This window comes from Camelus bactrianus, chromosome 6, assembly GCF_048773025.1.
Source record: "Camelus bactrianus isolate YW-2024 breed Bactrian camel chromosome 6, ASM4877302v1, whole genome shotgun sequence".
Taxonomy (NCBI): Eukaryota; Metazoa; Chordata; class Mammalia; order Artiodactyla; family Camelidae; genus Camelus; species Camelus bactrianus.
In genome coordinates this window covers 23885810-23898134 of record NC_133544.1, presented here as the reverse complement: position 1 = coordinate 23898134, position 12325 = coordinate 23885810, and the positions used below count along the sequence as shown (strand labels likewise).

The 12325-nt window shown below is 38.8% G+C and overlaps 1 protein-coding gene across 4 annotated transcripts in view; it reads left to right on the top strand.

Moving 5' to 3' along the window:
* TTLL5 (tubulin tyrosine ligase like 5) overlaps window positions 1-12325 on the top strand; it is a 254922-nt gene that overhangs the window by 181903 nt on the left and 60694 nt on the right. For all 4 annotated transcript variants that reach the window (XM_010963151.3, XM_045523209.2, XM_010963129.3 and 1 more), the window contains one exon: window positions 10410-10624. In XM_010963151.3, coding sequence (XP_010961453.2) covers window positions 10410-10624 — 215 coding nt within the window. The remainder of the gene's footprint in view (window positions 1-10409; window positions 10625-12325) is intronic.

The window sequence follows — 12325 nt, the reverse complement described above, 5'->3', positions numbered from 1 at the left end:
TACCTCAAAGCCTTAATTAAAGAAATGTCTTGAGAAGGTGTTCCTGGGCTTAAAGCACTTAGAAATACCCACACTTTACCGTCCCTTGTGTTTTATTATTTAGGAAGAATGTCGGGGACCACTGACTTATGCAGTATCCTGAATATGTTCTAGAAGTTTGGAGATTCAGAGCACATGTGTGGGTTGTTATTAATAACATAGGAATTATCTCTTCGATTATCATAATGTTTTAAATTTTATTTCTATGGTGGTGCTTTTGAGAAGACTGTCAGGAAACACAACTGGTGTCTACAAATGTGAATACCACAGGTGACACGTTTACATGATTAACATCATGCTTGCATTTTCAATACCATAAAATCTGATTCTTAAGGCATCGTTACAATATAGACACCACTTCATTATGCTGATTAATTACTACTAGTAATAGGAGGAAGTCTCCTGGTTACTACCAGGTTATTTTCTAAGTTGTTGCTAGAGTAATGTCCCTCTGGAATCTTAGAGGCAGGAAGGTGAGGGCAGGGAAATGGACATATAATGCATGCCTCCTGTGTGCCAGGTATAGTATTATCTCCATTCCACTGATGAGGAAACTGGTGCTCAGAGAGTTTAAGTAACTTACACAAGATTGCACAGCTGACTGATTGCAGTCATAATAGTCAAACCAGGTCAGAAGTCTTCCAACACCCTTTTCTACTCTACCTCTCTTCCCCTTGAGTAAATGACTCTTCATTTCTTCTTGTTTTACACATTTATCATCAGCCAGATAAGTCATTCCAATTATATTAGTGCTGCTGCTGCTATACACCCATATGCAATAAAAAAGAAAAAGGTCAATGCAGTGAATCAAAATTCAGAACTCCGCTTGGTTGTGGGCATGTTAAGAGACAACTGTTCAGCTACCAGCTGCTTGGGATCAACCTTGTTTTCTGTACGTTCTTAAAATGTGGTTTTGCTGTAACTGCCTGGTGGCCAGTTTCATTCCCTCCCCTCACTCTGTGACCTGTAGCTTTTTTCTGTCTGTGGGGATATGAGGGACTCACAGAAGTAACTTTGTATGAGATGATGAAAGACTTCATCTTTAAACATAAAGAACCCTGTTCATCTACGATGGATGCAGCCACGGGAAGAAACTTCACAGATAAATGACAGCAAAGTCTGTGTAAGATGAACAGGAGATGAGCATGTGAGATTTTTATCCAAATAAATCAAACTATAATTTGAAGACAAAGACAAATTAGTTATTTATTAACTCTGAATTTAAAGTTGTAAAGGAACTTAGAAATTGCCTTGTCTAATTATTTCATTTTACTCATCAGGAGATAAAAGACATAAAGACGTTGTTAGGAAAACAAGGGTCCTGAGAGATAAATAATTTACTAAAACTACTAGTAAATAAAAGATAAAAGAGAATTGAAAATAAGGCTATGAGTTACCTTTTTTTTTTTTTTTGAACTCTCAGTCTAGGGTCATTGCTGATCTTTTGAAGTTACCTTTAAATATAATACACAATCACACATACACTTACACATTTTAACTTTCAAAATAAGTGACAAAGGTTTGCTTAAAGAAAAATTTTTTTCAACCTTTCCTTCTTGGAGTAAAATCTCTGTCTTTTGCTTGCATCTGGTGAAAATTGAACACATTGCTAAGTTTGCTTTAGATTTGCTTTGGAAGAGAGCTTTGATTTCAATGAATTTGCTTTATAAAGGGAGTCAGCACAGCATAAACGAAGAAGGCAGTATAGTGTAGTTGGGCTGTGAACTCAGACTCCTCCTGGGACTCGAATCTCACGTACTGCTTAGTAGCTGTGCCATCATGGACAAAGTATGGAAACCTTTTGTGCCTTGGTTTCTTCCTCTATATACGGAGGTGGTGATGGGACTGCCCTCAAATGGTTGGGAAAATTAAATTATATAATAACATGTAAAGCAAATAGAGCAATGCTGACCATGATAAAAACTCAATAAAAATTCATTGTTCTTATTATTATGTATTACTTTTTTCTATTGTGGTAAAAAACATAAATTTATCTTTTTAACAGTTTTTAAGTGTATTATACAGTCTCATTAACTGTATACATATTGCTGTACAACAGATTAATAAAACTTTTTCATCTTGTATGACTAAAACTCCATATACATCAAACAACCCCCTGTTTCCCCCTCCCCCGGCTCCTGGCAACCACCACTCTACTTTTGTGTTTCTAGGATTTTGATTACTTTAGATACATTATAAAAGTGGAACCCTGTAGCATTTGTCTTTTAGTGACTAGCTTATTTCACTTAGCATAATGTCCTGATGTTTCATCCATGTTGTAGCATATGGCAGGATTTCTTTCTTTTTTAAGGCTGAATGGTACTCTGTCACGTATATGTGTATACATTTTCTTTATCCGTTCATTGGTTGATGGTGTTCAGATTGCGTCCACATCTTAGCTATTGTGCATAATGCTTCAGTGAACATAGGTGTGCAGATGTCTCTTCTATTATGTGTTACTTTTAATGTTAAATATGCATAGCATTGTAATTTCATCTTGGGGTTTAGTTAAAACCCCTGTGCCAGAAGCAAAATTAGTTTAGATGATGTTAAAGAAGGTGGTTAGGAGAAGTTCAAGACTCACAAAGTACTAATTAGCTATGTTTTTTAAACTAACATTTACTTATTTGGACAGCTGAAAATTATATGCAGATTAATTTGTTCACGGTTGCTAGAGGGAGCTCTGAGGAGAAAGAGTAGAAAGAATGATTAATAGTACCTGGTGAAATGGTTAAAAGAATAATATGTTAGTCCTAAGGCATATAAATGTCTTATAAACATGGAAAAAGGAAAGAGACAGTATTAGCATCAGATTATGAACCAGCTTTCTGTGGGACCCATAGTATTTCCTTATAATAATCAAGGAAAGACAAGGAAATTATCCTCCCAGACATACTGATTGAAATGTAACTGGTACAACCTTTACAGAGGGCAATTTTAGAGTATGTGTAAAAAAGACTTAAGCCAGAAGAAGAAGGAGCCTTCTCATCTAGCCATTCTCCTTGAAGGAAATTATTTTAAGAAAATGATCCAGCATATGTCAAAAGATAGAAATAATATGATGTTTATCACAACACTGTTCTTAAGAAGCAAGATAAACTAGAGACAGCCTTAATATGTGTTTGTGTGTGTGCGTGGTTTCAAAGGAAGTATAAGATTGGAGGGGTCCTACTTTTCCCCACTTAAAAATGTATTAGGAACATATTTCCATAATTGCAAATATACATCTACTGTGGCAGTTTATAGTATTCTGCTGTTGGTGATTGGTTAGGTAAATTATGATAAACCATAAAGGAAAATAAACATCCATTAAAAACAGTGATCTAGATCTACCCTTATAGATAGGGAAAAATGGTCAAGATAGATAATTGAATAAAAAAAAGCAATCTCCAAAACATCAGATACCATATACCATGTTTGTAAGGCCACAGAAATACTTGTATGTGTATAGAAAATAAGTGATTATACACAGAAAAAAAATCTAAATGTTACCAGAGGTTATCTCTGAGAGTAGAATTCAAAACTGTTTTCCTTTTTGTAATGAACGTGTATTTAAGAAATTGAAGTGTTTCAAAAAACCCCAAAAAACGAGGGGGAAGGGTATAGCTAAATTGGTAGAGTGCATGCTCAGCACACAAGAGGTTCCAGTTCCATCCCTGGTACGTCCTCCAAGCAGAAATCAATGAAGAAACCCAATTACCTGTCCCTCAGAATACAAACAATGCGAGAAACATGTGTGCTCTCATCTGTTCCACAAATCTGTATCTAAAAACAAAAGCAAAAACAAAAAAAACCCTTGGTCTGCCAAATATTGCTGAGCATTGAGGGAGAAAAAAATAGAAAGCAAAACAGAGTTTACAGTCATAGGAGTCTAAATTTGCCATCAGAATATAAGCCTCTACCAATGTATGACATTAATTGGTTGTCTTATTAGAGTGGGAGGTGGGGCTGCTATTGAGGGAGTGTCATCCATGTGGTGTCATAGGGCTGGTCAGTTTCCTTGGGTTTTCTGATCATGGGCTGCAGCCCTGGGCTTAGCCAGCTGCCTCATGGTAGTAACACACCCTCAGCCCAAGATCAGTTCAACTGTCTTCTTGCTATTGAGAAACCAACTCAGAGACACTGTTGGCATCTAAAGTTTGCTTAGATGCAGAAGTCTGAGACACGTAGGTATATTTGAATATGTTTTTAATGACCTGCATGGTTTCTCAAATGTTAGCAAGTACAGTTGATTTAGGGGCTGCCTAAAGCACATATTTTTCAGTTGGTTGGTAAATAATAGTTTCTCCTATATTGTTCTGTCCCAGGTAAGCACCTGTACTTGGATCCTTTGGTAGGTCACTTGAACTAGCAAGAATCTACTTTCCTAGTTGCTAATGGAGAGGGAGCTTCTAGTTGGTTTTAGAAATGGAAGGATATGCTGGAGGACTTCTAACATCTTTGACAGCTCAAAGTCCGGTTTTGGGTACTTTAGTCATCAGTCTGTCTCTCTCTATGACCGATAGCATCTGCAGGGTTGCCGCCCATCCCTGTTGGGGAGGTAGCATTGCCCAGTGCCTTTTTGCAGTACCAGAGGTTGTACTCTGTTTCTCTTGCTCAGCTTTCAGTCTTGTCCCAGCTTACAAACATTGTGAATGGACGACAGCCAAGAACTGCATTCATTGTGGGGCAAAGGCCTTTTGGAAGCTTGCTTTTGCCAAAATAGAAACAGCTACCCTCACCCTCACCCTGGCCCTGGGCTTTTTAAAGCATCATATGGTTGCCCAAAAGACGTAATATGTTCTTGGCAAGGAACAGCTCTGGACCTGGATGTAATAGGGTGAGTGATTAGCATCTTACCTGCTCAGGAAGATACACCATCCCTGTACTTCAGCTGCCAGAACTAGAAGTGGCTTTGTGTGCTATGTAACTTTTATCCCAACTTTATCCAAGTTAGGATAAAATCTCATATAATGCCTCAAAGTGTTTGCACTTCTGAAATCAAAGTAAAGGGGGTTACAAAGTGACATTAACCCACTCACATAGAGATTAACATTTGCCTAATTTATCTCCCTTCATTTTCAAAAAAATGAATTTAGAGTTATTTCACTGCAAAGAGTCTTCCAGCTCTGCTCCATCACCACAAAGCCTGAGTAAAGATTAAAAGGAGTGTTTCTCTGGAAGGAATTAAAACACACACACACACACACACACACACACACACACACACACTCCCCCAGAATTTAATCTCCAAACAGTATTATCTTTCTAGTACGAGAGCGCAGATCTTGCTTCCCTGTACAGTTGCAGTCTGTGTTCTGTCTATCAGAAATTCCTCCTTCCCACCCACGAGTACCCTTCTGTTGTGGGAGAAGGAGGGCCTTTCCAGTCTTTTGCCTGGGGCCAAGCCAGCCCTCAAACTGTGGTTTTCTCCGAGTCTCCTTGCTGAAGCGTGGCTGTTTCCCACACCCAATAAAGAAGCAAAAGTCTTATATCTGTTGACCAGGTCTTGCATGGAGGCCAGTGCTTATAACAGCTCTCACATTGCCAGGACATTGACTGATGACAGTGCGGCCCCGGTCCCACGTTGTTAACCCACAAGTGCAGAGTGCTAAGATTATATATCCAAACCTCACATTTCTTAGCAATTCTGTAGAGAGAAGTTTATATAATTCTTCTATTCATTTATGAATGAATATCAGGATGAAACAGTTCACAGAATCTGTCATTGGTAGAGTTGTAGAATTAGGGCCAATATAGGCCGTCGTGGGGGAGGCCTGGGGTAGCTGATTTCTGCTAATAGTCTAAATGCATCTGTTTATACGTCTGCTTCTAACATTGCTTGAATACTTTCCTGGGTTTCTTCTTATCAGATTTGATGACTTTAGTCTCTCATTCGACTTAGCCTTGGCTTTGGTGAAACACCTGGGGATGGACTCGTCTACATTACTGACTTCTGGGAATTTGGGGATGGCATAGAATTGTAATCATTTCATTATCCATTCAATATAAGAAGAGTATGATCACCAAACAACAAATGAGAACCTAGAAGCTTTTTCCTGTTTGGAAACACTGTCTCCTTTTTTGAGGTGAGGTACTTTTATGTTACATTAAGGCTTAAATAAACTTGACTCTTTGGTAGATTGTGAATTATATCTCAGCTCAGCTAGGATTCCATGTAGTTGCATGGAATAAAATACCCCCCACCCATGGCTTAGACAAGTTAGAGATTTATTTTCTTTTCGCCACATAATCAGAAATCTAGAGGTGAGCTCTCTTAAAGTCCATGGTGCTATCAGGAGCCCATGTTCCTCCTGTCTTTATCCTCTGTAATTCTTAGCAAGTGACTTCCACGCTATGCCTGTCCACCTCTAGTTGGATATGCATATTACAGGTAAGGAGAAGAACAGTAAAGGGCAAAAGCTGTGCACCACCCAACCCAGTCTGCCCCCTTTAAAGAGCTTTCCCAGAAACTGCACCTGGAAACTTCTGTTTACAACTCAGAACTATGTCACATGGCTATCTCAAGGTATAGGAGAGACTGGGAAATGTAGTTTTTAAGCTGGGCACACATTATTACCCAAACAAAGTCAAGGCAGTTTTGTTAGGAAGAAAGGAAGACGTATTAGTATCCAGGCAAATGAGTCTCCCACGTAATAAATTCTCCTATTTTATTTTATTTTGTTGTTTGAGGTAAAGACTGATCTTATGACTATGGAACATCGATGTCTAAAATTTGCATATAGGAAGGTGAATTTGCTTTTGTTTGGGATCTATAGAAGGGCTTACCTACACTTTGTGGCTGAGTATGAGCTGAACACATAACACACTAGGCACTATTTAAACTCCAGAAGATGGTCCTATTGCAAGATTACATCTCTATGTAAACACAAACTTGCCTATTTTCTTGTATATGAATTTAGTTGTTGCTTACAAAAAGAAAATCAATAGTTGATATAATGTAAGTTTTTTTTTCACTCATGGGGTAAATGTTTATTAAGCACTTTTTATGCACAAAGCATTCTACTAGGGCCTGTTAGTGAAGCAAAAATTAATCAGATATAAATCTAGGCATTTCCAGTATGTATTCCAGAAGGGAAAAAAAGTACATATATAAATGGCTGTAATATAAGGTAGAATGTGCTAAATGTGATAAGACACATCCAGATAAATTTTTATAAGCATTCAGAAGAGGAAAAGATTATTTCTGCCAGAGAGAATTGAGTATATGAGCTGGGGAACCTAAACATGTGTTTTCATTTTACGAGTTTGCTTTTGCAGCTAGTGAGTATCATCATAAGACTAGAAAAATATGTTGAAAAATACGTAACCAACTACCATTCACAAATCATTACAGATAAGCCGACTTACATGTCATCCCGCCCTTTGGTTCCTCAGGAAACTGAGGTGGTGTTTTAGGAAGGAGTGGAGCATTGAGTGTGTGTCTGGTACTTGGATTCATTTCAAGAAATCATTACTGAGTGCCTGGGCTGCATTTACTTGTGTGATCTTCATTTAATCCCCAACAGTCCAGTGAAGTAATTTTAATTGCTTATGAAGAAGCTAATGCTCAGAGAGGTTAAGTAACTTGAAAAGGTCACCCAGTTTATAAGTGACAGGGGTTACATTTGAGCCCAGCACATTTGACTGCAAAGCCATGCTCCTTTCCACTTACCTTAGGCTCTTCCTTACACTGTTGATCTACTCTGGTTTTGTAGCCATAATAAGTGTTGAACAGTCAATTCTTTCTTCAACTCAGTCTAATGGCAATTCCTGTACCAAGCTGGTTGAAACTTGGGCTTCATTTGGATACTTTGATTTGTACTCAGAGTTACTCTGTTACCTGCTTAAATCTTATTAGAACCCGACTTCCTTTTGACTTTTCAGTAATTTATTTCTATAATAAGTAACTACATAATGGATGTTACGAAATTCAAAAGGTACAAATGATACACAGTAAAAAATTAGTTTCTGTTTCCCCCTGGCCCCTAGCTAACCAATTCTTTTCCATAGAGGTTATCAGTTATTTAAATATCCCTTTAGAATTGTTCTGTGCAGATACCAACATGGTGTAAATGTTTGTATGTGTGTATTGTTGCATATATATGTATGTTTGTGTACATATATATATATATATATGTATTTTTTTTACACAATAGAAGCTTACTGTACTCATTGTTCTGATCTTGCTCTTCTTATTCATCCTTTTATTTGTATTTAGATGCCCCAGGAAGATTTTTTAACAAAAGAAAAACTCAAATGAATTTGAAATATGGTTAACTTGTCACCATGGTAACATGTATTGAATAGATGTTCTTACTGATGGCAGTTCCCTCACAGCATGAAAAATCTAACTCAGTAAAAATATTTTTATTTCCAACAGCTCTTTACTAACAGTGGTTTTCCTCCTCTATTACTCACCCAGTGAACTGGTTTATGGATGGCCATTGTAGAGCCCTTCAGCCCTCATTCTGATTCCTGGTCTTTTCCCCATCCTGAACTAGGCACCTTTGAAGCACTCTTCAATCTAAGCTCACTTACTGGGATGTAGTGTTCACCACCAGAAGCCTGGGATAGCCCTTTCCTGCCTCTCTCTTCCCTCCCAGCTGAGCCTCTCTCACAGATTTTAGGACCTCAGATATGGAAATGGTGCTTAAAAGGAATGGGTTGCTTTTGAGCCAATGGCACAAGGTAGCCTCTGCTGTACCCTTTGGTTACTTGTTCTTGGAGGGTTCCTGAACGCTCTCCCACAGTGTTAAGACTAACCCCCTTCGCCTCCTTCTACTCCCACCCCCCTACCCCTCTCCCATCTCTCCCCTCCTGCCTCCCTCGTACACACTCCACAGTACTGCCCTCCTGGCTGTGTCCGTGGGTTTGGGTTTTCCTTGGTTTCTCTTCCCTGGTTAGAGATGCAGGCAAGTAAACAGCTCCTTAGTTTCCCTCTCAGGTGGTTTGCAGAGATGAGGAACATCTCAGCCCACTTCGTCTGTGTGGAAATGCCCCGATCCTCTGCCTCTGAAATCACTTTGTTCTTTGTCAAACCTCTCAGCCAAACACATTCCCTCCACACAAGACCCCTCGATCACCCACATATCAGCCCAGCCTGGGACTTTTGGACACATTTTCCTGAAATGGGACATTCCAAGGCATTAGTGTAGAAGGGCTGGTTAACATTTGCTAAAGCCACCCGGTTCATCTTTTGTATCTTGAAAAATAAAGTTCATAAAGGACAAAAATAATACTAGTAAAGTTTACCTAAAAGGTGAACGTTTCCTGAGAGCATTTGATCTGATTCCTTTTGGCCTCGCCGTGAGGAAATTTCATTTCTCCCACGTCTCTTTAACTATGCTGCCGACAGGTGGAAATCAATTGCCAGAGATCCTTTTAATAAAAATCCTAAGTAATTGTCAATTATATTATTTTTCTCCTAATATTGTTTTACATTTAAAGCTTTTGTGATGCATGCATATTGAAAGCAGTGTTAACAGGATTGAAGAATCAGTAACAAAACTTGTGACACACAAAAAAACCTGTCTCTAATGAAGTAAATAAGTTGTAAGAGCTTTTTTTAAGCCTCTCCCTGAGGAAGTATACATTCACATACATCCTTACAACTGATACATGTTGGTGTTTGTGATATTTAGATGGCAGTTTTTAGGTCTTTATTTAGTATATCTAGGCTTACCCTCTGAGCAAAAATACCCTTGTTTTGATCTTGTATGCATGTATAGAAACTAGTATTTATTGTAGTAATTTTACTTTGAAAGTGTTCGCAAATGTAAAGTCTTGTGTTAATCTTTAGGTCATCAAGGTGTTACTACACCAGCATTCTACAGTAGCCCTCCAGGTTGGCCCCTGGGCTCTGTTCCAGCCTCCTCTCTCCTCAGTTTCTGTTTGCTCACTGCGCCCCAGCCACACTGCTCCGTCCCTTGCCTCCAAAGTGCAAACCTTTTAGAGGAGTCCAGAGTTCTGTGAGTGAGCTCGGATTGAGTAGGCTTCAAGTCACTTTTGTTCTGTGCTATATTTCTAGTACTTGACACCCAACAGGAGACACTCATTAAATACTTGTTGAATTTAACAATGAAGGGATAGTAAGACTGAGAAAGACCAAATGCTTTTCTAATTCTCACGTATGGACCAATACATGGTGCCCAGCTGCTCTGATTCCTAGCCCAGGGTACTTTCAATAAGACCATCTCAACTCTCGGCATCAAGGTATTTCCTGTCTCTCAATCTAGACCTGCCCTGGCATTACTGGAGTTTTTCATTACAAATTACTTAATTTTAACACTTTCCCTTTTCCTTTTGTCCCACTTCAGGATTACAAATCAGTTATTCACTTAGTTTGTGAAGGTCGTCTTCATCGATCATTTTTTCTCTTTTTCTCATAGGCGATCTTTGGCAGCCAGACACTACCTAACTCCAGTATGTGGACAATAAATAATGGTGCAGCTTGCGGAATTTCAAGTGCCACAGCTAGTGGCCAGAAGCCAACTCTGCCACAAAAAGTGGTACCACCTCCAAGTTCTTCCTCCTCCCTAGTCCCCAAACCTCCATCTAATCACAAACAAGTCCTCAGAAAGGCAACATCCCAGAGGGCTTCCAAGTAAGTTTCCAGTAATCTTCTGTTCCGTTTCTTCTGAGCTTCTTCACAATTCTGTTTTAACAGTGCTCTTTGTTTATGGAGGCTCTAGACAATTTTTCCTGAAATGTTGAAAACAAGGAACGCCTGATGGGGAATGAAGGCTAACTCTGGTTCTCAGCCCTGGCTACAAATTAGAACCACCCGGGGAGCCATTAAAACGTGGTTGATCTCTAGGCTCTACCCTGTGGGAGGGGCAGGCACTGTGCCGTGGGGTTGTGTTGAGAGCTGCCACTGGCAGGGTTCAGGTCACTGCTCACCAACTCTTCTGGCCTCTACCGGGAGCCGCAGTTGGACAGTGCACCAGGTGACAGTGCTGACTGTGGGCTTGGAGGGAGGAAATGAAAACTTCCTCCTGGATGTATTCTTCTTTCAGTCATTCTACAGTTAGATCTTTTCCATATAAAGTTCAACACGTTTCCCTCACCCTCACTCTTGTTTGTTCACTTTTAGTTATTTGAAAGGGAAGACAAAAGATTGGGATGTCATAGGAGGGATTCACTTCATTGACATTAGTCAGCTGGCTCTGTGTAGGAACAATGCTTTGGCTTTTTTGTAAATTTTTTATTGAAGTGTAGTTGGTTTACAATGTTAGTTTCGGGTGTGCAGTAAAGCAATTCAGTTATATGTGTACATACATACATTTTTTTTTTCAGATTCTTAGAAACAATGTTTCTAGTACCTGTTGTCTACCTCTTTCACCTCAAAAAAGACATTTCTGTTCATGAATCACATTTTTTTAGGTCACATCCTTTGCTCTATCTCCAGCCATTTTTCACTAGTAAACCAGAAATAGACTGACAAAGAGTGTTGGTTCTAGCAGCCCTTCTCTATTTAAAATTGGGAGATTTTTCAAAGATGTCTGGATGAGGCAGGCATTCCCCAATGGATAAACACCTGGAGGAGATTTGTGTATTTCTTTGCTCTCATTAAGGCTCCTCATTCACTTGTCCTTCACAAAATCAATTTTAGTTGTAAGAAGTAATCCTAGGACATAGAAAAAGCAGTTACTGGTTTTTTTCCCCCTTGGATAGTGAATCAAATTCTGGATTTGGGTTGAAAACAACCGCTTGTGGTTGTTTTAATTATATGGCTGTCATTATTCATTTATCCAGCAGATATTTATTCAGTGCCTACTAAATGCCAAGCACTGTTCTAGGAATAATTGGCATTATAATGACTTTAATAGAGTTCTCTGGAGCAGTAGGGAAGGGCAATAGGAAGGCTGTAGTTCATGGATGAAGGCTAATAGCACAATAAGAAGGAAGCTGTCCTGGGTTCAATCTTTAGTATCTCCTTTATTTATTTATTTATTTACTTATTTATTTACATATTTATTTACTTATTTATAAGTTGAAGTACAGTCAGTTATAATATGTCAATTTCTAGTGTACAGCATAATGTCTCAGTCATGCATATACATAGATATATTTGTTTTCATATTCTAAAAAAAATTTTTTTTAATTAAAAAAAAATAAGAAGGAAACTGTATGTCCCCTCACCCTAGAAGCCTTAAAGACACAGCCCTCAGAGCCAGGCTGCCTGTATCACATTCCCCCTCCACACTGTACTGACTCCAGATCGTTGACAAGTTACAGATTACTTAAAGTCTTGGCTTCAATTTTCTTATTTGTGAAGTGGGGATAATAAAGAGTATCTGCTTCA